A 26,407-nucleotide genomic window follows, 5' to 3' on the forward strand; every position below is an offset into this window, starting at 1 on the left:
GTTTAGGTCTGTCAGAATACCTGAAAGATGAACTGTCCAGAACTGAACTGCCAGACACCCTAGAATCACTCATTAAGATTTGTATTTCCATGGATAGGCGTTTATAGAGAAAGGAAGAATGAAAAACAGCATCCTGATCTGCCTATAAAAAGAACATATTATACACAACAAGAAAAGCCTGTAAACACATCAACACACATCAACCCCCATTATAGGTCCATTGAGTCAGGAGGAAAAGTTAAGGAGAAGATTATTAAATCTCTGCATGTACTGCACAGATAAAGAACACAGTGTATCTAACTGCCCTGTCTTACAGAAGCAGAAGAAGGGTAAGGGATTAAATTTGTGTGCTGAAAATACAGTAATAAATAAAAACACTCATTTTGTTGTTAACCTATCTTTCTCTTGTTAAGTGTATCCAGTCCACGGATCATCCATTACTTATGGGATATATTCCCTTCCCAACAGGAAGTTGCAAGAGGATCACCCACAGCAGAGCTGCTATATAGCTCCTCCCCTCACATGTCATACCCAGTCATTCTCTTGCAACCCTCAACATAGATGGAGGTTGTTAGAGGACTGTGGTGCTTTATACTTAATTATTTCTTCAATCAAAAGTTTGTTATTTTTAAATGGCACCGGAGTGTGCTGTTTTTTCTCAGGCAGTATTTGGAAGAAGAATCTGCCTGCATTTTCTATGATCTTAGCAGAAGTAACTAAGATCCACTGGCTGTTCTCACACATTCTGAGGAGTGGGGTAACTTCAGAAAGGGAATGGCGTGCGGGGTCTCCTGCAACTAAGGTATGTGCAGTAAAATATTTTTCTAAGGAATGGAATTGACTAAGAAAATGCTGCTGATACCGAATTAATGTAAGTAAAGCCTTAAATGCAGTGAAAGCGACTGGTATCAGGCTTATTAATGTATGTGCAGTAAAATAATTTTCTAAGGAATGGAATTTGACTAAGAAAATGCTGCTAATACTGAAGTAATGTAGTAAAGCCTTAAATGCAGTGGAAGCGACTGGTATCAGGCTTATCAATAGAGATACATACTCTTTAAAAAAGATGTTTTAAAACGTTTGCTGGCATGTTTAATCGTTTTTTAAGGTACATTGGTGATAAAACTTATTGGGGCATAATTTTTTTCCACATGGCTGACTTAATTTCTGCATAGAAACAGTTAACTGAGGCTTCCCACTGTTGTAATAATGAGTGGGAGGGGCCTATTTTAGCGCTTTTTTGCGCAGTAAAAATTCAGACTCAGTCTTCCTGCATGATCCAGGACGTCTCTAGAGAGCTCAAGGGACTTCAAAAGTCATTTTGAGGGAGGTAATCAGTCACAGCAGACCTGTGACAGTGTGTTTGACTGTGTTAAAAACGTTTTTTTTCTCTATTGATTATCCGTTTTGGGTATTAAGGGGTTAATCATCCATTTGCAAGTGGGTGCAAAGCTCTGCTAGCTTAATTCATTTACTGTGAAAATTTGGTTGGTATAACTGATTTGGTTCATTGTTATTTCAACTTGAGACAGGTTTTGTGCTTCTTAAAGGCGCAGCAGCGTTTTTTATATTGCTTGTAAACTTATTTTAAAGTGTTTTCCAAGCTTGCTAGTCTCATTGCTAGTCTGTTTAAACATGTCTGACACAGATGAATCTGTTTGTTCATTATGTTTGAAGGCCAGTGTGGAGCCCCATAGGAATATGTGTACTAAATGTATTGATTTCACTTTAAATAATAAAGGTCAGTCTTTATCTATAAAAGAATTATCACCAGACGACGAGGGGGAAGTTATGCCGACTAACTCTCCTCACGTGTCAGTACCTTCGCCTCCCGCTCAGGGGGCGCGTGCTAATATGGCGCCAAGTACATCAGAGACGCCCATAGCAATCACTTTACAGGACATGGCTACAATCATGAATAATACCCTGTCAGAAGTATTATCTAGATTGCCAGAATTGAGAGGCAAGCGCGACAGCTCTGGGATTAGGACAGAGCGCGCTGGTGCTGTGAGAGTCATGTCTGATACTGCGTCACAGTTTGCAGAACATGAGGACGGAGAGCTTCATTCTGTGGGTGACGGATCTGATCCAGGGAAACCGGATTCAGAGATCTCTAATTTTAAATTTAAGCTTGAGAACCTCCGTGTATTGCTTGGGGAGGTTTTAGCTGCTCTGAATGACTGTAACACAGTTGCAATTCCAGAGAAATTGTGTAGGCTGGATAGATACTATGCGGTGCCGGTGTGTACTGAAGTTTTTCCTATACCTAAAAGGCTTACAGAAATTATTAGCAAGGTAGTGGGATAGACCCGGTGTGCCCTTTTCCCCACCTCCTATATTTAGGAAAATGTTTCCAATAGACGCCACTACACGGGACTTATGGCAGACGGTCCCTAAGGTGGAGGGAGCAGTTTCTACTTTAGCTAAGCGTACCACTATCCTGGTGGAGGATAGTTGTGCTTTTTCGGATCCAATGGATAAAAAATTAGAAGGTTACCTTAAGAAAATCTTTGTTCAACAAGGTTTTATCTTGCAACCCCTTGCATGCATTGCGCCTGTCACTGCTGCTGCGGCATTCTGGTTTGAGTCTCTGGAAGAGGCCATTCACACAGCTCCATTGGATGAAATTATGGACAAGCTTAAATCACTTAAGCTAGCTAATGCATTTGTTTCTGATGCCATTGTACATTTGACTAAACTAACGGCTAAGAACTCCGGATTCGCCATCCAGGCGCGGAGAGCGCTATGGCTTAAATCCTGGTCAGCTGACGTGACTTCTAAATCTAAATTACTGAATATTCCTTTCAAGGGGCAGACCTTATTCGGGCCCGGCTTGAAAGAAATTATTGCTGACATTACTGGAGGTAAGGGTCATACCCTTCCTCAGGACAGGGCCAAATCAAAGGCCAAACAGTCTAATTTTCGTGCCTTTCGAAATTTCAAGGCAGGAGCAGCATCAACGTCCTCCGCTCCAAAACAGGAAGGAACTGTTGCTCGTTACAGACAGGCCTGGAAAACTAACCAGTCCTGGAACAAGGGCAAGCAGGCCAGAAAACCTACTACTGCCCCCAAGACAGCATGAAGGAACGGCCCCCTATCCGGAAACGGATCTAGTGGGGGGCAGACTTTCTCTCTTCGCGCAGGCGTGGGCAAGAGATGTCCAGGATCCCTGGGCGTTGGAGATCATATCTCAGGGATATCTTCTGGACTTCAAAGCTTCTCCTCCTCGAGGGAGATTCCATCTATCAAGGTTATCAGAAAACCAGATAAAGAAAGAGGCATTCCTACGCTGTGTACAAGACCTCCTAGTAATGGGGGTGATCCACCCTGTTCCGCGGACGGAACAAGGGCAGGGATTTTACTCAAATCTGTTTGTGGTTCCCAAGAAAGAGGGAACCTTCAGACCAATCTTGGACCTAAAGATCTTAAACAAATTCCTAAGAGTTCCATCATTCAAAATGGAAACTATTCGAACCATCCTACCCATGATCCAAGAGGGTCAGTACATGACCACAGTGGACTTAAAGGATGCCTACCTTCACATACCGATTCACAAACATCATTATCGGTACCTGAGATTTGCCTTTCTAGACAGGCATTACCAGTTTGTAGCTCTTCCCTTCGGGTTGGCTACGGCCCCGAGAATCTTTACAAAGGTTCTGGGCTCACTTCTGGCAGTTCTAAGACCGCGAGGCATAGCGGTGGCTCCGTATCTAGACGACATCCTGATACAGGCGTCAAGTTTTCAAATTGCCAAGTCTCATACAGAGATGGTTCTGGCATTTCTGAGGTCGCATGGGTGGAAAGTGAAAGTGGAAAAGAGTTCTCTATCACCACTCACAAGAGTCTCCTTCCTAGGGACTCTTATAGATTCTGTAGAGATTAAAATTTACCTGACGGAGTCCAGGTTATCAAAACTTCTAAATGCTTGCCGTGTCCTTCATTCCATTCCACGCCCGTCAGTGGCTCAGTGCATGGAAGTAATCGGCTTAATGGTAGCGGCAATGGACATAGTGCCATTTGCACGCCTGCATCTCAGACCGCTGCAATTATGCATGCTAAGTCAGTGGAATGGGGATTACTCAGATTTGTCCCCTCTACTAAATCTGGATCAAGAGACCAGAGTTTCTCTTCTCTGATGGCTTTCTCGGGTCCATATGTCCAAGGGCATGACCTTTCGCAGGCCAGATTGGACGATTGTAACAACAGATGCCAGCCTTCTAGGTTGGGGAGCAGTCTGGAACTCCCTGAAGGCTCAGGGATCGTGGACTCAGGAGGAGAAACTCCTCCCAATAAATATTCTGGAGTTAAGAGCAATATTCAATGCTCTTCTAGCTTGGCCTCAGTTAACAACACTGAGGTTCATCAGATTTCAGTCGGACAACATCACGACTGTGGCTTACATCAACCATCAAGGGGGAACCAGGAGTTCCCTAGCGATGTTAGAAGCCTCAAGGATAATTCCCTGGGCAGAGTCTCACTCTTGCCACCTGTCAGCGATCCACATCCCAGGCGTGGAGAACTGTGAGGCGGACTTTCTAAGTCGCCAGACTTTTCATCCGGGGGAGTGGGAACTTCATCCGGAGGTGTTCGCTCAACTGATTCATCGTTGGGGCAAACCAGAACTGGATCTCATGGCGTCTCGCCAGAACGCCAAGCTTCCTCGTTACGGATCCAGGTCCAGGGACCCGGGAGCGGTGCTGATAAATGCTCTAGCAGCCCCTTGGGTTTTCAACATGGCTTATGTGTTTCCATCTTTTCCGCTGCTGCCTCGACTGATTGCCAAGATCAAACAGGAGAGAGCATTGGTGATTCTGATAGCGCCTGCGTGGCCACGCAGGACCTGGTATGCAGACCTAGTGGACATTTCGTCCTGTCCACCAAGGTCTCTGCCTCTGAGGCAGGACCTTCTAATACAAGGTCCTTTCAACCATCCAAATCTAATTTCTCTGAGGCTAACTGCATGGAGATTGAACGCTTGATCCTATCAAAGCGTGGCTTCTCAGAGTCAGTTATTGATACCTTAATACAGGCACGGAAGCCTGTTACCAGAAAAATCTACCATAAGATATGGCGTAAATACTTATATTGGTGCGAATCCAAGAGTTACTCATGGAGTAAGGTTAGGATTCCTAGGATATTGTCCTTTCTACAAGAGGGTTTGGAAAAGGGCTTATCTGCTAGTTCGTTAAAGGGACAGATTTCTACTCTGTCTATTCTTTTGCACAAGCGTCTGGCAGAAGTTCCAGACGCCCAGGCTTTTTGTCAGGCTTTGGCTAGGATTAAGCCTGTGTTTAAAACTGTTGCTCCTCCGTGGAGCTTAAACTTGGTTCTTAAAGTTCTCCAAGGAGTTCTGTTTGAACCCCTTCATTCAATTGATATTAAGCTTTTATCTTGGAAAGTTCTGTTTTTGATGGCTATTTCCTCGGCTCGAAGAGTCTCTGAGTTATCTGCCTTACATTGTGATTCTCCTTATCTGATTTTCCATTCAGACAAGGTAGTTCTGCATACTAAACCTGGGTTTTTACCTAAGGTAGTTTCTAACAGGAATATCAATCAAGAGATTGTTGTTCCATCATTGTGCCCTAATCCTTCTTCAAAGAAGGAACGTCTTTTGCATAATCTGGACGTAGTCCGTGCCCTGAAGTTCTATTTACAGGCAACTAAAGATTTTCGTCAAACTTCTTCCCTGTTTGTCGCTTACTCTGGACAGAGGAGAGGTCAAAAAGCTTCGGCAACCTCTCTCTCCTTTTGGCTTCGTAGCATAATGCGCTTAGCCTATGAGACTGCTGGACAGCAGCCCCCTGAAAGGATTACAGCTCATTCTACTAGAGCTGTGGCTTCCACCTGGGCCTTTAAGAATGAGGCCTCTGTTGAACAGATTTGCAAGGCTGCGACTTGGTCTTCGCTTCACACCTTTTCAAAATTTTACAAATTTGACACTTTTGCTTCTTCGGAGGCTGTTTTTGGGAGAAAGGTTCTACAGTCAGTGGTTCCTTCCATTTAAGTTCCTGCCTTGTCCCTCCCATCATCCGTGTACTTTAGCTTTGGTATTGGTATCCCATAAGTAATGGATGATCCGTGGACTGGATACACTTAACAAGAGAAAACATAATTTATGCTTACCTGATAAATGTATTTCTCTTGTAGTGTATCCAGTCCACGGCCCGCCCTGTCTTTTTAAGGCAGATCTAAATTTTAATTAAAACTCCAGTCACCACTGCACCCTATGGTTTCTCCTTTCTTGTTTTTGTTTCGGTCGAATGACTGGATATGACATGTGAGGGGAGGAGCTATATAGCAGCTCTGCTGTGGGTGATCCTCTTGCAACTTCCTGTTGGGAAGAGAATATATCCCATAAGTAATGGATGATCCGTGGACTGGATACACTACAAGAGAAATAAATTTATCAGGTAAGCATAAATTATGTTTTACAGTGGGATCAACGACTACTGCAGAATGAAGCCATGATTGACTCAGGAGCCTATGGCATGTTCATTGATTCAAAATATGTAACATTAAATAAAATACCCAGCATAAAAAAAGGTACCTGTGTTAGTGTGAGTTATTGATGGGTCTCATTATCTTAAAGGGCCCATAACACATCATACCATACCATTGCTTGTTTTCACAGATTCAGGTCACAAGGAATACGTAACCTTTGATATAATACCTAGCTCTCTACACACTATAATACTTAGTTACCCGTGGTTAAAAAAACATAACCCTAATATAAATTGGTCACAAAATAAGATAACTTTTACTTCTCCATACTGTTTATCCACTTGTTTTCCTTATGTAGACATTAAACATATTGAACCCTCACTCCCTACAGAGTATACAGAATTCTCAGATGTATTCAATCTAAAAAATGCTGAGAATTTACCCCCACACCGACCATTTGATTGCCCTATAGATATTAAACCAGGTACCATCATCCCCTCAGGTAAAATATTCCCACTTTCACAAAAAGAATTAGAACATCTAAGGGAATATTTGAATGATAACTTAAGAAAGGGATTTATAACACCCTCTTCTTCGTCAGCAGCAGCTGGCATTTTTTTTGTCACCAATAAAGGTGGTACCCTCAGGCCAATAATTGATTATAGGGCCTTAAACTCAATTACAATAAAAAAACGCTACCCTCTTCCATTGATCCCTGAACTTTTAGAAAGATTGAATGGTGCAAATATTTACACAAAGTTGGATTTAAAGGGAGCATATAATTTAATAAGAATCAAAAAAGGGGATGAATGGAAAACCGCATTCCGAACCAGATATGGCCTCTTTCAATACAACGTAATGCCATTTGGGTTAACCAATGCCCCGGCTACATTTCAATACTTTATAAATGAAATATTTAAAGATCTAATGGATATATGCGTTGTGGTATATTTAGATGATATACTAATATATTCAAAAAATGTATCCGAACATGTTAAACATGTACGTTGGGTATTGGCCAGATTGAGAGAACATCAATTATATGCAAAGATGGAAAAGTGTCATTTTCATGTCCAATCCATAAAATTCCTGGGATATATCATCTCCCCAGATGGAATTCATATGGATCCTGCCAAGGTAACTGCTATACTTGATTGGCCAAAACCTATCTCAGTCAGATCTTTACAAAGATTCTTAGGTTTTGCAAATTTTTACAGACGTTTTATTAAAGGGACAGTCAACACCAGAATTGTTGTTGTTTAAAAAGATAGATAATCCCTTTATTACCCATTCCCCAGTTTTGCATAACCAACACTGTTATATTAATACACTTTTTACTTCTGTGACTAACTTGGATCTAAGCATCTTCTGACCGCCCCTAATCACATGACTTTTAGTTATTTTGCATATAGTTGCATTTTAGCCAATTAGTGCAGTGTCTGTCACTAGCCACGGGCGTGATCACAATGCTATCTATATGGCCTACATGAGCTTGCTCTCCCCTGCTGTGAAAAGTAAATAAAATAGAGGCGGCCTTCAAGGGCTTAGAAATTATCATATGCACCTTCCTAGGTTTGCTTTCAACTAGAATACCAAGAGAACAAAGCAAATTTGTTGATAAAAGTCAATTGGAAAGTTGTTTAAAATGACATGCCCTATTTGAAAAATTAAAGTTTTTTTTGGACTTGACTGTCCCTTTAATCATTTCTCAGCAATTGTACAACCACTTAATAAACTAACAGGAAAACAAAAAAATATTTGGAATAATGAGGCTCAATCAGACTTTGATATCTTAAAACAAAGTTTTATTACTGCTCCTGTTCTATGTCTGCCAGACCCTGAACTCCATTGCACATTAGAGGTGGATGCCTCCAATGTTGGTCTAGGAGCTGTACTCTCACAACAGAAACTTAATTCTTCAGATTTACATCCCATTGCTTATTATTCAAGATTGCTGACGTCAGCTGAGAAGAATTATTCTGTCGGTGACAAAGAATTACTCGCAATAAAATGTGCACTAGAGCAATGGAGACACCTATTGGAGGGTACTAAAACCCCATTCTCTATATTCACTGACCACAAAAATCTGCAATATTTAAAGAGCAATTAAACTCTATCTTCCAGGCAAGTGCGATGGGCCCTGTTTTTTTGACCGATTTGATTTCGTAATCAGCTATAGACCGGGATCAAAGAATACAAAGGCCGATACCCTTTCGAGATCACTAGAACCATTGAACGAAGTAAATGATATCAAACATATTATACCACCACAAAAGATACTAACATCTTTAACCACTATTCATGCAGATATATTAAAATCTCTAAAAACAGAAAAGAATATTCCTTCTACATGTAGCAAAGAAAAAGATTCTGATTTATACATACACAAAAACCAAATCTATGTACCTCAAGCCCTGAGGAAGCTTCTACTACAACACTATCATGACACTCCTCTATCAGGTCACACCGGTATCACAAAAACAAAAGAATTGATCACACGTTATTTCTGGTGGCCACAGATAAACCAGGACGTTTACAACTACGTTACCACCTGTAAAATCTGTTCCACAAAGAAAAAAGACCACCACAAACTGTTTGGCTTACTATCCCCATTACCAATTCCAGAAATACCATGGGATATGATAGCTATGGATTTTATAGTGGATCTACCTCTCTCGAATAATTATAATACAGTAATGGTGATAGTAGACCATCTCATTAAATTGGCTCATTTTATACCATTAAAGAACACTCCAAGTGCTTTAACAACCGCAAAAGTTTTCTTTACCCACATAGTGAAACTACATGGTTTACCATCTTCCATCATAACAGACCGTGGAACTCAGTTCACCTCAAAATTTTGGAGAGAATTGTGCAGGTTACTAAAAATAACTCCTCGTTTTTCCACTGCTTTTCACCCACAATCAAATGGCCTCACTGAAAAAGTTAACCAAACACTCGAACAATACCTCAGGTGTTATATTTCATATCTACAGAGTGACTGGTCTGATTGGTTACCCCTGGCTGAATTTGAATATAACAACTCAAACATCTCCACAAAAACATCTTCCAAGTCTTCATTCCATCTCAAACTCCCCAGCAGCTCTGGACTACACTCGTAATATAAAGGAGACCTTGTCCTTACTTAAGACACACCTGCAAGATGCAAAGGCGAAACAGAAGCTCTATTATGATAGAAAACATATACCTCCTCCAAACTACAAACTTGGAGACTTTGTTTGGTTATCTACGAGAAACCTTAAATTGAGAGTACCTAGCAAAAAGTTGGCAAGCCAGTTTATTGGTCCTTTTCCGATAACTAAACTCATAAATGAGAATGCTGTAGCTCTACAACCTGACAACCTACAACCTGACAAACTTAAAATACACCCATCATTTCATGTATCTCTGTTGAAACCTTATCAATGTGACAAAGATGACATAAATGTTGCAGCTCCGCACGTATTCTTTGCTGTTGATGACCAAATAGAATATGAGGTTGAGAAAATTTTGGACTCTTGATTCAGACGCAGGACTTTGGAATATCTTGTCCACTGGAAGGGCTATGCTCCTGAGGAGGATTTGTGGATTCCTGTACATGATGTACATGCATCTCGGCTAGTTTCGGCTTTCCATGCCAGGTTTCCTCTTAAACCTCAGCTCCGACCCATGGTGAGGGTCTCCTGAAAGGGGGGATATGTCATGATACTGCTCCTTTAAATGGAAACCTCCTACCATTAGGACACACCTTATAAGGACTTGTTCATCATTACAAAATTTCTTGTTTATTAGCTAGTGTTAGTTGTGTTACTAGCATCAGTATAAGCCGCTATTTACCTAAGCTTACGTCTAAGAAGTTTAAGTTACTTTTATTTAATACCTCCAGTCTCGCTACAGCTAATAATCAACTCAAGGATAAAGCACAATCTCTCTGTTTAAACAGTCTATTGCATAGAGACACTGAGTACTTGCTGTGGTGCCTTCCAAGAACGGAGATCGGACCGGACCTGACGTCACTAACAGCACTGAAGCCGTACCCTCTCTCCTCGCTGCAGTCTTTGGCATGTAAGCCACCATTCACCAAAAGGATTCAGGAGATCAGCTGGTTAACTGGAGAATGCAGCGCTTGTCTCAGATCTTACAGCGCTTACCCACGAACTGCTTGTTAACTTGTATCAATGATCTTTCAAACCGCAAGTATTATCTGCTTAAATTGACTGTTGTGTTACGGTAAAGCATTGTACCTTTAGGATATATGCACTTATCCTGCAAGATTGTTTACGTACTCCTATGTGACTGTGAGACTCAATCCTTAAAGCTCAACTGAGTAAAATTAATATTATCTACTTTCATAACATTTCTTATCAACCTGTATATATAACAGTGTCTGATACAACAACTTGATAACTAATACCTCTAACAAGCAAACTGTTATTTCCTTTTGATTCCCCTCTGTATTTAATTATATTCTGAGCTGGGTTAAGGAAATACTACAAACTAACATATTTGATCGTTCCATAATTAAAAAGGAATAGTATCATTGCAACAGCGTTATAAATAAATAACGTTAATAGGATATATTTGAGAATTGCTCATTTAATCAAGGCACTCTACATGAACAACATCCATAGTTGATAACTCAAGGGAACCATTGTAGATATTAATTAATCAAAAAAATGTGTTTTATGTCAACAAGGTAATAGAATAATAGTAAAAATAATAATAAGAGTAATGTAAATACAAATACAGACAAATGTATGGTTGCAAATACTCCCACCATCACTCTTGTTAGGAACAATTGTATATACTGTACCTAAAATGGTTAATCTAAATGATGTGTGATATACAACAATATATAAAAAATATATAAAATTTAAATTATAACACACAAAAATAAATTTGATGGCTATAATTAACTGGATCTATGTCTCAGAGAAAATTTGGTTGAATATTCCCAAAAATTAATCAAATCGAATTGAAATCTTTTGGTAAACGTGTGACCATGGTAAAAATCCAAAAAGCTTCACGTTTAAAGAGCAATTTGTTGATGTTGCACCCCCCCGTTTGGGAAATTTGACTATTTCAATGACCATCCACTTGAGCATGGTATTAACACTGTTATGCTTCAAAATAAAGTGATTAGCCAATTCTGAGCAACCATCAAGCCTTTTTATGTCAGAAAGATGTTCCCTGACTCGCTCTCTGACTTTGCGTGTGATGCAACCAATGTACTGTTTATTGCTGCAAGTGCACCAAATCATATAAACTACATTTTTGGATCTACAATTGGCACAACCATCCAAAGTATATTGTTTGCCGGTCACATTTGATTCAAAGATTTTGGTCATACACCCAAAGATGCATGGTATGCAGTGGCTTTAGCCACACTTATGCATACCTTTGACCTGTAGTCATGAACTGGTTGGCCTGTCACTTTTTAATTCACTTGGTGAAAGAATATTACCAATTGTGGTGACCTTACGATATGTAAAGTTACAACCTTGTTTAACTACATTTTGGAGACCATCATCAGCTAACAGCATGGGAAAATGCCTTCTCACAATGTTACAAATCTGATGGTATTTGGATGAAAATTGTGTAACAAAACTTGCTTTATCAGGTGATCGTTTGGAATGGTTACCCTTTGGTTTATCCCTAAGCAGGGCTTCTCTACTAAAGAGTGACAGGCCAGCCAGTTCATGGCTACAGGTCAACGGTATGCATAAGTGTGGCTACAGCCACTGCATACCATGCAGCTTTGGGTGTATGACCAAAGCCGTTGAATCAAATGTGACCGGCAAACAATATACTTTGGATGGTTGTGCTTTGTGTGTTATAATTTATATCTTATATATTTTTTATATATTGTTGTATATCACACATAATTTAGGATTAACCATTTTAGGTATGTACAATTGTTCCTAATAAGAGTGATGGTAGGAGTATTTGCAACCATACATTTGTCTGTATTTGTATTTACATTACACTTATTATTATAATTATTACTATTATTCTATTATCTTGTTGACATAAAACACATTTTTTTAAATTAATTAATATCTACAATGGTTCCCTTGAGTTATCAACTATGGATGTTGTTTATGTAGAGTGCCTTGTTCAAATGAGCAATTCTCAAATATATACTATTTATTTATAACGCTGTTTATGAAATATGGTTTTCTATATTACTAATATGATGCCAGGTAGTAGATTGTTCCTTCATGCTGTAATTGAAATTTCTAACTCTTACAAAAATTGTTAATTACCAGTTAGAAACACATTCTCTTCATTACTATCATGTTTCCTAGTTACCATTCTGCTGTGATGTATTTACATTTTGAATATACATATTTTCCCCATTTTTTCCTTTTTTTTAAAGCTCCCAATCGTTTTCGTTCCTTTTGTCAGAATAGAGAACAGAAAACCACTCCTTCCTCTAAGGCCTCTGGCTCTAATTGGAGACCATCTCCGAATTGGAATAAATCCAAGCCTTATAAGAAACCAAATCCTGCCCCTAAACCTATATGAAGGTGTAGCCCTCAAGCCAGTTCTTCTGGTAGGGGGCAGACTAAAGCTATTTCTAAAAGTTTGGACAGACTCTGTCCAAAATCAGTGGATTCAGAATATAATTTCTTAGGGGTGTCGAATAGGATTCAAAATAAGATTTCCTTTGGGAAAATTCTTTCTTACCCATGTAACCAAAAAAACAGTAAAAGCTCAAGTCTTTCTGAAATGTGTTTCAGATCTAGAACTTTCAGGGGTAATTTTCCCAGTTCCACAACAGGAACAAGGATTGGGGTTTTTCAAATCCATTCATTGTACCTATAAAGGAAAATTCTTTCAGACCTATTTTGGATCTGAAAACTTTAAATGGTTTTGTAAGAGTCCCAACTTTCAAGATGGTGACTATAAAGACTATTCTGCCTTTTGTTCAGCAAGGTCACTTCATGTCCATAATAGACTTACAGGACGCTTACCTTCACAATCCGATTCATCCAGATCACTATAGTTTTCTGATATTCTCTTTTCTGAACAAGTATTACCAATTTATCTCTCTTCCGTTTGGCCTTGCAACAGCACCAAGAATATTCTTAATAGTTTTAGGTTTCCTTCTATATGTAATCAGAGAGCAGGGTATTGCGTTGTTTCCTTATTTGGATGATATCTTGGTACTAGCTCAATAGATTTCCAGATAGATTCAGTGTCCATGACTCTATCCCTAACAGAAAAGAGACGTTTGAGATTGATTTTAGCTTGTCTAAACCTTCAGTCTCTTATCATTCGCTTCAGTGGCTATGTTCATGGAAGTTTTAGGTCTCATGATTGTAGCATCAAACGCAATCCTTTTTGCTTGTTTTCATATGAGACCTCTACAGTTTTGCATGTGGCACCAATGGTTCAGGGATTATACTCCGATATCACAACTGATATATTTAAAGGGACACTAAAGGCAGAAAAAAACTCTTCTTCAATCGATATATTCATATGTAACAATTATATATGTAAAGCGCTTACTGTGTCATATTATTACCATTATCGAGATATGCTTCTGTAAAATGTTATTGTTTTCCAAACCCATCACTCGCAGTTTCTTTAGCATCCACGAATCAGCTATGATAACCTGAGTTATCAAAATGTCGGTATTCGTCCGTAATGCGCATTCACAATCTTATGAAATCGTCATTTGATATGTCACTCTCCATCTATACATCAAGTGCGGTCTCAAAGGTACATTCTGAGCATGCACAATTTACTGAAATGCAGTGCGCATGCGCACAGTGACTAAATGGGCATATAATGTTATGCATGAAAATATATTGTGATTGGACATAGTTACCACAATGCAGTGCGCATGCACACAGTGACGAAATGGCTTATAATGATATGCATGAAAATATATTGTGATTGGACATTCGTTTGGGTAGTGAAAGGCCCATAATAGGGGGTTTGGCTTCAGTGACATCAGAATCGCAATATAAAATATAATTTTATTAGTTTTAGAGACTTTGTTTTTGTGTATAAGTAGGTAAGTGCTGAAATAGTAACTTTGGTGCTACGAATGTGATCATCTAATACCGCTTAAAAAAGTAAACTTTTGGAATCCTTTAAATCCCAACTCTCCACTCTCTCTGACTTGGTGGTTATACCATCACCTTATTGTTTAAGGGGCCTTCTTTGTTTGTCCTACCTGGACTGTGATCACAACAGATGCACGTCTCTCAGGTTGGGGAGCTGTTTGGGGTCTCTGACAGCATAAGGAGTTTGGAATCCTTGAGAGGCGAGGTTACCAATCTATATCTTAGAACTCTATGCTATTTTCAGAGCTCTTCAGGCTTGGCCTCTATTAAAGAGAGAATCGTATATTCGGTTTCAAACAGGCAATGTTACAACAGTGGCATATGTCAATAATCAAGGGGGGACTCACAGTCCCCTAACAATAAAAGAAGTATCTCTAATACTTTCTTGGGCGGAATCCAATTCTTGTCTAATCACTGCAATTCATATACCAGGTATAGACAATTTGGAAGCGGATTATCTCAGCGGTCAGATTCTACATCCAGGGAGTAGTCTCTCCATCCAGATGTGTTCTATCAGATTGTGCAGATGTGGGGTCCTCCAGACATAGATCTGATGGCCTCTCGTCTAAACAAGAAACTTCCCAGATACCTCTCCAGGTCCAGGGATCATCGGGCGTAAATTATGAATGCTTTAGCAGTTCCATGGTTTTACCAACCTGCTTACATTTTTTCACCTCTGGGAATGCTCTCAAAGATCATAATGGAACAATCTTATGTGTTTCTGATAGCACCAGCATGGCCTCACAGGTTCTGGTATGTGAACCTTGTCCAAATGTCCAGTTGCCAGCCTTGGTCACTTCCTATAAGATCAGACCTGTCTCAAGGCCCAATTCTCCATCAGGATCTCAAATCTCTAAATTTGAAGGCATGGAAATTGAACTCTTAGTTCTTAGTCATAGACGTTTCTCTGACTCATTAATTAACACTATAATACAGGCTCGTAAGTCTGTTTCAAGTAAGATTTATCATAGGGTTTGGAAAACCTATATTTCATGGTGTTCCACTTATTCTTGGCATTCATTTAGAATTCCTAGGATTTTACAGTTTCTTCAGGATGGTTTGGATAAGGTTTGTCTGTAAATGCTTTGAAAGGACAAATCTCTGCTCTTTCTGTCTTATTTCATAGAAAGATTGCAAAGCTTCGTGATATTCACTGTTTTGGTCAGGCTTTGATTCGTATCAAGCCTGTTATTTAATCAATTTCTCCTACTTGGAGTCTCAATTTGGTTTTAAAGATTTTGCAGGCTCCTTTTGAGCCTATGCATTCTTTGGATATTAAACTACTTTCTTGGAAAGTTTTTATTTCCTTTGGGTATCTCTTCTGCTAGAAGAGTTTCTGAATTGTTTGCTTCCTCTTGCGAGTCTCCTTATCTGATTTTCTATGACGATAAAGCTGTTTTGCAAACTTCATTTACATTTTTGCCAAAGGTTGTGAATTCTAACAACATCATTAGGGAAATTATTGTTACTTCCTGTGTCTTAATCCTAAGAATACTCTTGAAAAGTCTTTACATTCTTTGGATGTGGTAAGAGCTTTGAAATGTTATGTTGAGGCTACTAAAGATTTCAGAAAGACTTCTAGTCTATTTGTTATTTTTTCTGGTTCCAGAAAAAAGTTCAGAAAGACTCTGCCATTTACTTGACATCTTGGTTGAAGCTTTTGATTCACAAACCCTATTTGGAGTCGGGGCAGTATTACAGCTCATTCTACTAGATTAGTCACCACATCTTGGGCTTTCAAGAATGAAGCTTCAGTTGATCAAATTTGCAAAGCAGCAACTTGGTCTTCTTTGCATACATTTACTAAATTTTACGATTTTGTTGTGTTTGCTTCTTCGGAAGCAGACTTTGGTAGAAAGGTTATTCAGGCAGCTGTCTCAGTTTGATTCTAGTGCCTATGATTTGAGGGTTTTTTTTAAATTTTTAAGAAAACTTAATAATTTTTAGGATTTCATTATTCAGTGAAAATAGCTGTTTTATTTTATCCCTCCCTCTGTAGTGACTCGTGGACTTCCACATGGGTATTATATCCCATGCGTTACTAGCTCATGGACTCTTGCCACTTACATGAAAGAAAACATAATTTATGTAAGAACTTACCTACTAAATTCATTTCTTTCATAGTGGCAAGAGTCCATGAGACCCACCGAATATTTTTTGGGTTTATGATTTTTTTATATATATAAAGCACTTTATTTATCCTATTCCTCTTTTTTATGCTTTCTACTCTTTTTGCACCTCACTAACTTGGTTATACGTTAAATTGAGGTATGAGTGAGGTGGGGGCTGTATTTATAGGCATTTAAGGTTTGGGAAACTTTGTCCCCTTCTGGTAGGAATGTATATCCTATACGTCACTAGCTTATGGACTCTTACCACTATGAAAGAAATGAATTTATCATGTAAGTTTTTACATAAATTATGTTTTTCCCTCACTCTTCACACTTTTGTTTGAGAAAAGAACTGGACAATATATACTTGAGCATTACACATTATCTAGATACTCTGCCTACATAACTTCAAGATCTCAATAGGCACATCTATGAATATTATTGTTGGTCAACTGGAGTAGCAACAGTTCATGATTAATCTTGCACCCCAATTGATCTGAACACTGCCATTATCTACCACCATTTTCATTTCATGCCACTTCCTTTTTTATTCTTCATTCCTTTGTCTGCCATACCCCCTTACAACCCTTACATTAATTTCCTTCAGGGCAAGAATTCACACTCTCTCTGTCCTGAACATGGATGAATCCTCTTTCTCACAATTCTTTTACCCTGTCCATAATATTCTCCTTTAAGAAGTATTTTTCCTGTATGAACTGTTAGTTGTCCTAGCTAGAAAAAAAATCCTACTGGAAACTCTTACTGGCTTGCCTTCACGTCTGTTATCTGCAAAAGAACCTTGCTTGTGATTGACTATCAATCTTATAACAGTAGTTGCCCTGTCTTTCCCACTTGTCCATTTCCACCTCAGGCCAAAACAGCTTTATTTTTGGAGCTATTGGTGAGTACCTCACCTAGCTTATTGCCCTGCTTTTGGAGAGGTGTGCTTCCTGAACTGCTGGTGGAACAAGACAATCAGTAGGAGTACTCAGTATGAACTGTCATAATTGGTGCAATCACAACTGATGCTATACATTCCAGATGGCATGGTTTAAAATGACCATCTAATGCAGGATTGGTGGGCCCCTGGAGAGGCCACTTGGCAAGACAAGATGTCACTCTGTTTACAGCCAGACTACACCACTACAGTTTATTTAATCAAGCATTAAGGGAACTTGATCATTTTAAAACATCTGGCTTAGGTTGAGCACCATGGGATAGATAGCTTGTATGCATACTACCATCTCCTTCACCCTGGCTAGTGATCTTTGTACCTTTTAATCTTTTGAGGCTCAGTGGGAAACTTCTTCTGTTGACCTAATGATGTCCAAACTAAATGTTGTGATAAAAAAATGGTACAACCTTCATACTTCTTCACCACCACGCTAACCATACTTTGTATTTTGCTATCTATATACATATTCTTTCCAACCTTATTCAGAAGGACCATCAGTGGACCATTCGTATTGCCCCACTCTGGCCTTAACCAGCTTGGTTTCATGTTTTGGTTTCCCTGATGGTGGATATTTCGTCCGTCTTTTTCCTTTTAACCTGACCTCCTTTCCCAGGGCTCATTCCTGTTTGTGACTATGGTGGACTTTGTTTTTGCTTTCTTAACTATTATATCATGATGTAGGCACTAGCATTTTGAAGATAAGTATAATTATCATCTCAGGCTTCTATCTTGTGTTCAAATCCACCATCTCCCTTTACAGTTTTCCTTCCACTTTCCAACAACTGATATTTTTTCCTCACTTCATCCTCCAATATCCCCATATGCTTGCAACTGTATAATATTCATTTAATTTATGGTTATATCTTGTTTCCCCCCTGAAGATTTTCATTGCTTTTATATAGACCCATTATTAAGGAATCATCATCTTTTTCTTTTTCGGTGCCGTATTCACTTTTTTAGTCTAGTGGTATTTTCCACAGTGAATACTATTTAGAATTTTGTAGAGAGCGTGCTTGTATAAGGTCCCTTTTTCTTTCTTTTTTTCTTTTTCTCTTTGTTTAATTTATAATTGTTATAATTGGACCTTGGTACCGGTACGTATGTTTGTACTTTTCACCTACCTTAGAGTACTGAATGAGATTAAAATTAATCTGTTAATCATCTTCTTTTTCAGTTGAAGAAAGTAACAGTTCATGAAAATACTATTTTTCTTGTTGTGTAGCAGCAGTCATAGTTTAGTTTGAAGGTTTTGATATTAATCCTATCAGTTACTTTGTATTAACCCATCCGTAATTGCCTGGTATTTCGGGGCTGGACTGACCTTGCTTGGCAGGATCAGACTGATATACTTCAGGAAAGTTTTCTTCTGTGAAAAGCACACTGGTCTAAAAGAGGCTGCTTCCGGGTGGTAAATCGCCATAGAACAAGCCACTGAGCTGTTGTTCGTTCCTGGTAGAGCGCTTCTCTCTTCGTATGCACATCCATAATCATTACCTGCTTCATGTTACCATGAAGAAAGGCTTTAACAGAAAGTATAAAATCTTATTTTTAGTCTTCATAGTATACATGATATTATACATCTAAATTCTCACTAAGAAAAAAATTGTGATTACAATCCTGGTTTCTAAACAAACATAATAGAAACAGAAAATGTAAGTTGTTTTTTTCCATTTAAATAAGTGCTTAAATTCAGTCATCAATATTTTGCTGGCTTATTTTTATTATACTTCCATTGTATATAGATGACTCATGTACACTTTGTTTTTTAAATTAACATAATCTTCTTCACAATGCTTGATTTTTTAGAAAGGTCCCAATAAAACACCAGTTGCTGCTATCTGCTTGACCAGTCTTCTCACTATGGCTTTCGTCTTCATCGGCCAAGTCAACATTCTGGCTCCAATTGTCACCATTAATTTCATGCTGACATACAGTGCTGTGGATTATTCCTACTTCTCTGTGACCATGAGTTATTACCTTCAGCAGAACCGCAAACAATTTGGAAGGTCTGCTTCTAAGGCGGTGAGCTCTACTCAGCCTCTTATTCTTGATAAATCATCCAGTTATGGCTCCAATGGAACATTATTAGAATTCACAAAGGATATGGACAAGCTCTTCAAACCAGGTCAGATAGAGAAAGCGGACTACACAAATGCTCAAGAGAGAGAAATGAAAAGGGCAAAGAAACTGAAAAAGTCAAGAAAACCTGCCAAAGAGACGTTGGAGGACAGCTTTAAGCTTGACCTCCAAAGTAGTACAGAACATGAACTGGAGAATAGAATATTGGTTACAGAAATGGCCCAGGACAAAACTGAAAACCCTGTACATCTTAGCTGTGAGAACCAAACAAGCCAATATTTTTCACAAATCCCAGAAATCAATGGAAATGTTTATCCTGATAAAATTGAAGATGGGGAGAAGATGTTCACTGAGGTCCAAAATGAACAGGAAGAAGAAGAAGGTAACTGTTGAGTGCATGTTGCATGATCACAAGCCAGTGAAATTGCATAGGGAAATTATGAAATATCTTGCCTTTTAGTAAATTTACATTGGCACATGTGAATAATTGTGACATTTTAATTCTACAGATGCAAAGCACAAAACTCCAGAGCTGGAGATACAGAGCCTCTCAACAGCATTTTACGCCAAACTCTGCAACCACTGGGTGTCTTTCCTGGGTGTGAGTATTATTTCCTTTGTTAACCTATTGAAAAAGGCATGTACGGCTAAAATCCACAATGAGCAACAAGTGCCACTGTATCTGTTATGTACAGTGTATAATTCTTCTCTCTTTTTAACAGGCAATCCTTTCTATAATAATCATGTTTGTAATCCAGTGGATTTATGCCCTTGCAAATATTGGTGTTGCAGTTATTATTTATTTCTATATTGGCAGAGCAAGCCCTGGGCTTAATCCAGGTGGGTACCCCTCTCTTTCCTCTAATTTCAATTAGAAAACTAAATTATTAAACAAAAGTTTTAAGCATTTTTATTTTTTTACTGATCTGTGATTGTGCAACTCTTCTGTCACATGAGAATACTTAAGCTCCAATATGGATGCAAAGCTTTAGATGCACATATAAATGGTTAAGGCAAGGGAACCGCTTTGAAAAGAACTGCAGGCACAAGAGAAAAAACAATAACATGGCAATTAGTAACAATGATATTGTAGTTGTATCTAGAATTGTAATGTCCCTTTAAATAAACTCTTTAAATTGCAACTGAAACTCGCAGAGAGTGTAAGTTTGTGTATAGGCAATATTATTATTATTATCATTTATTTGTATAGTGCCACAAAATTCCGTAGCGATGGATACAAAGATAGGGGTATATAATGACAGGGATTTGTGATAAAATACAAAACGTAACAACAAAACAAATCTAGTACAGGAGGAAGAGGGCCCTGCTCCGGAGAGCTTATAGTCTACAGGTTGAGGATGCAGAGACATAAGGTTTGGGGTAGTTTGTTACATGGATTGTAGTTGCAGCAGTGAATCTCTGTATAGGTGTGTTTTCAAGGAGCGTCTGAAGCTATACAATATCTAGATATCTATTGCAAACTGTGATAGGCAGTAGTCACAGTCTAATTTGAAAAAAAGAAAGCCGGTTTATCCAGCATTTAAAATACTTTAAAATATTTCTTAAATATAACTGTAATAATCTTTTTTGAGTATCACCCCCTCTTTTTTGTTTCGGCAGTTTAGCTATGTCCATATAGTTAAAAAACTTTAAATTAAATTATTACAATGTTTAAAATGTTTTGGGACCGGTAGGTCTTTGTTCCTATCTTGGTCCATGTTCTCTATGGACAAAATGTGTTCGTGAATTCTCTCTCTTAGGGGTCTTTCTGATTCACCCACATACTGCATCCCACATTTGCATTGGATCATATATACAATATTCCTATCTGTACATCTGATGCAGTCATGGATCTTAAATTCTTTATTATTTACATTTGAAATAACAGACTTGCTTTTTCTAGAGTGTTTGCAGGATTTACATATTGGACATGGGAAGAAGCCTTTAATTGCCATTCCTATCAAATATTTGTCTGTTCTTTTCTGTTTTTTTTTTCATAACAGTAGGTGCAAGTATGTTTTTTAAATTATTTGCCTTTCTATATACAAAATGGGGTTTATCAGCAATCAATGGTCCTATTATTTTGTCTTGCTTTAACATGTGCCAATGTTTTCTCACTATATTTTCGGTCATTCTATAATTGATATTGTAGTTATAAATGGTATTTTGATTTCATTGGGTTTTATACTATCTCTTTCTTTAGGTTTTTTAGTTAGTAAGGATTTTCTATGCATCTTACCGACTTTTTGTCTGATATCCTCCACAAATTCGTCATTATACCCTCTCTCTACAAATTTGCATTTTAGGTTTTGTGACTGAATGGAGTAGTCATCAGCTTTATTGCAATTTTTCATAACCCTCATTAGTTGGCCCTTGGGGATGTTGTTTTTCCAAGTTTGGTGATGGTAGCTAGTTGAGTGTATAAAGTAATTGCTGCTACTAGTTTAAAATAGGTCTTTGTGTTTATTACACCCTCTTCAATTTAGATTTCCAGATCTAAAAAATTGAGTCTGCTGTTACGTATTTCTTTTGTGAATCTAATGTTATAGTTATTCTTGTTCATACTTTCAAATACTCCTTCAAAAGATTCTGGTGTCCCTCTCCAAATAATAAGTACATCGTCTATATATCTTTTATATAGGACTAGGTTTGCACCCAGCTCTTGCGTGGTTAAAAACTGTTATTCCCATAATCCCATAAAGAGATTCTCATAGCTGGGTGCAAACCTAGTTCTCATAGCGGTCCCACAAGTTTGTGTATAAAAGGAATCTTCAAAAAGAAAGTAGTTATGACTTAGTATGAAATCTATACTTTCGAGAATAAAGTTTCTCTGTTCACTCTTAATAGTGGGGTCATTGCTTAGAAAATGGTTCACTGCTTCTATTCCTTGTGTGCGTTTAATAATCGTGTATAGTGATGTTACGTCGCAGCTTACTAGCCACATGTCATCAGCCCATGTTATATTTTCTAGTAATCGTATAACCTCTGTAGAGTCTTTGAGGTAGGATTCTAATGCTACTACATACCTTTGTAGGTATCTGTCAACATACTGAGAAAGGTTGGCCGTTATTGATTCTATATCTGATACTATTGGTCTTCCCAGTGGATCTGTTAAGGATTTTGTGAATTTTTGGTAGTATGTAAAAAACTGGAATTCTAGGTATCTTTTAAAATAGGAAATCAAATTCTTTTTCATTAATCACTCCTAATTGTTTGTTTTTATCTAATAGTATTTTTAATTCCCAGGTGAAAAAGGTGGTAGGGTTAGTTTTACTTTTCTTATATGTATTAGTATCTGTGAGAAGGTCTTCACAAATTTTTGTATTGGGTGTTCTATTCAGAATGACAATCCCACCGCCTTTGTCCGCAATTTTAAAAACAATCTCATAATTATTTTCCAATTCTTTTATGAGATTCTCTTGTTTCTTAGATAAATTCAATTTTTTGTTTTCTTTTTGGATATATTTTTTAAATCATTCATTATTAATTTTTAAAAAGTTTCGATTATTGGGCCTTTTTCATGTTTAGGATAAAAGGTAGATTGATTTTTTAGACCTGAATGAATAAACCTGTTTGTATCTATGAAAGAGCTTATAGGTTGTTGTTGTTGTTTTTCGCGTTCTAGTGCTGTTTTAGTAAAATATCTTTTTAGTGTTAGTGATCTAATAAATTTATTGGCATCTATATGTGTTAAATGTATTTATCCTTGTTGTGGGAGCAAATGAGAGACCTTTTAGTAAAATACCTTTTTCTTCTTCTTTTAGTGTATATTTACTTACATTGTAAATGCCATTTTCTTTATTAGTACCATCTATCTTTTTTGCTTGTCTATTGGTTTTGTATAGACCTCTCCCCCATTTTCCTTGTCTCCTGAAAAATGTCTTTTTCTCTTGTAAGGTGTATCCAGTCCACGGATCATCCATTACTTGTGGGATATTCTCATTCCCAACAGGAAGTTGCAAGAGGACACCCATAGCAGAGCTGTCTATATAGCTCCTCCCCTAACTGCCATACCCAGTAATTCTCTTGCAACTCTCAACAAACATGGAGGTAGTAAGAGAGAAGTGGTGAAATGTAGCTGTAATTTTACTTCAATCAAAAGTTTATTATTTTTAAATGGTACCGGAGTTGTACTATTTTGTTCCAGGCAGAAAAATTGAAGAATCTGCCTGTGATTTCTATGATCTTAGCATGTTGTAACTAAGATCCATTGCTGTTCTCACACATGACTGAAGAGAGAGATAACTTCAGCGGGGGAATGGCGTGCAGGTTATCCTGCTATGAGGTATGTGCAGTTAAGATTTTTCTAGAAGATGTGAATGCTAGAAAATGCTGCTGATGCCAAATTTATGTAAGGTAAGCCTGAATACAGTGATTTAATAGCGACTGGTATCATGCTTATTTTCTGAGGTAATACTCTTTTATATTTGCAATATAAAACGTTTGCTGGCATGTTTAAACGTTTTTATATATACTTTGGTGATAAAACTTTATTGGGGCCTAGTTTTTTCCACATGGCTGGCTTAAATTTGCCTAGAAACAGTTTCCTGAGGCTTTCCACTGTGTTACAATGAGTGGGAGGGGCCTAATTTAGCGCTTTTTTGCGCAGTAACTTTTACAGACTGAGACATCCAGCTTCCTCAAAGGGTCTTCTGAATGCTATAGGACATCTCTAAAGGGCTCTTGGGCTTTCCAAAATAGTTTTGTTGGGAAGGTAGGCCCACAGCAAGGCTGTGGCAGTTTGGTGTGACTGTTAAAAATTGTCTAGATCGTTTTTTTGATCCGGTTTTTGAACTAAGGGATTAATCATCCATTTGCAAGTGGGTGCAATGCTCTGTTAGCCTATTATACACACTGTAAAAATTTTGTTTGATTTACTGCCTTTTTTCACTGTTTTTGAAATTCTGACAAAATTTGTTTCTCTTAAAGGCACAGTACCGTTTATTATATTTGCTTGTTAACTTGATTTAAAGTGTTTTCCAAGCTTGCTAGTCTCATTGCTAGTCTGTATAAACATGTCTGACATAGAGGAAACTCCTTGTTCATTATGTTTAAAAGCCATTGTGGAGCCCCCTCTTAGAATGTGTACCAAATGTACTGATTTCACTTTAAGCAATAAAGATCATATTCTGTCTTTAAAAAATTTATCACCAGAGGAATCTGACGAGGGGGAAGTTATGCCGACTAACTCTCCCCACGTGTCAGATCCTTTGACTCCCGCTCAAGGGACTCACGCTCAAATGGCGCCAAGTACATCTAGGGCGCCCATAGCGTTTACTTTACAAGAAATGGCGGCAGTCATGGATAATACACTGTCAGCGGTATTAGCCAGACTACCCGAATTTAGAGGAAAGCGAGATAGCTCTGGAGTTAGACGAAATACAGAGCATACTGACGCTTTAAGAGCTATGTCTGATAATGCCTCACAATATGCAGAAGATGAAGAAGGAGAGCTTCTTTCTGTGGGTGATATTTCTGACTCAGGGAAGATGATGCAACCTAATTCTGATATTTCTACATTTAAATTTAAGCTTGAACACCTCCGCGTGTTACTCAGGGAGGTTTTAGCTGCTCTGAATGACTGTGATACAATTGCAGTGCCAGAGAAATTGTGTAGACTGGATAAATACTATGCAGTGCCGGTGTGTACTGATGTTTTTCCAATACCTAAAAGGTTTACAGAAATTATTACTAAGGAATGGGATAGACCAGGGGTGCCGTTCTCTCCCCCTCCTATTTTTAGAAAAATGTTTGCAATAGACGCCACCACACGGGACTTATGGCAGACAGTTCCTAAGGTGGAGGGAGCAGTTTCTACTCTAGCAAAGCGTACTACTATCCCTGTCGAGGACAGTTGTGCTTTCTTAGATCCAATGGATAAAAAGTTAGAGGGTTACCTTAAGAAAATGTTTATTCAACAAGGTTTTATCCTACAGCCCCTTGCATGCATTGCTCCTGTCACTGCTGCTGCGGCATTCTGGTTTGAGTCTCTGGAAGAGGCTCTACAGGTAGAGACTCCATTGGATGACATACTTGACAAGCTTAGAGCTTAGCCAATTCTTTTGTTTCTGATGCCATTGTTCATTTGACTAAACTAACGGCTAAGAATTCTGGTTTTGCTATCCAGGCGTGCAGAGCGCTATGGCTTAGATCATGGTCAGCTGACGTTACTTCAAAGTCTAAGCTGCTTAACATTCCCTTCAAGGGGCAGACCCTATTTGGGCCTGGTTTGAAGGAGATTATTGCTAATATCACTGGAGGAAAAGGTCATGCCCTTCCTCAGGATAGGTCCACATCAAGGGCCAAACAGTCTATTTTTCGTGCCTTTCGAAACTTCAAGGCAAGTGCGGCATCAACTTCCTCTAATGCAAAACAAGAGGGAACTTTTGCTCAGTCCAAGACGATCTGGAGACCTAACCAGACCTGGAACAAGGGTAAGCAGGCCAAAAAGCCTGCTGCTGCCTCTAAGACAGCATGAAGGAACGGCCCCCTATGCGATAACGGATCCAGTAGGGGGCAGACTTTCGCTCTTTGCCCAGGCGTGGGCAAGAGATGTTCAGGATCCCTGGGCGTTGGAAATTATATCCCAGGGATATCTTCTGGACTTCAAGGCTTCCCCCCCAAAAGGGAGATTTCACCTTTCACAATTATCTGCAAACCAGATAAAGAGAGAGGCATTCTTACACTGTGTACAAGACCTCCTAGTTATGGGAGTGATCCATCCAGTTCCAAAGGAGGAA

The 26,407-nt window shown here is 38.5% G+C and overlaps 1 protein-coding gene across 1 annotated transcript in view; it reads left to right on the forward strand.

Moving 5' to 3' along the window:
* Window positions 1-26,407, forward strand: part of SLC12A8 (solute carrier family 12 member 8) — a 187,107-nt gene that overhangs the window by 140,071 nt on the left and 20,629 nt on the right. The window contains exons 10-12 of the mRNA XM_053689789.1: window positions 19,395-20,049; window positions 20,177-20,268; window positions 20,390-20,507. Of these exons, the coding sequence (XP_053545764.1) occupies window positions 19,395-20,049; window positions 20,177-20,268; window positions 20,390-20,507 (865 nt within the window). The remainder of the gene's footprint in view (window positions 1-19,394; window positions 20,050-20,176; window positions 20,269-20,389; window positions 20,508-26,407) is intronic.

This window comes from Bombina bombina, chromosome 1 (assembly GCF_027579735.1).
Source record: "Bombina bombina isolate aBomBom1 chromosome 1, aBomBom1.pri, whole genome shotgun sequence".
NCBI classification, from domain to species: domain Eukaryota; kingdom Metazoa; phylum Chordata; class Amphibia; order Anura; family Bombinatoridae; genus Bombina; species Bombina bombina.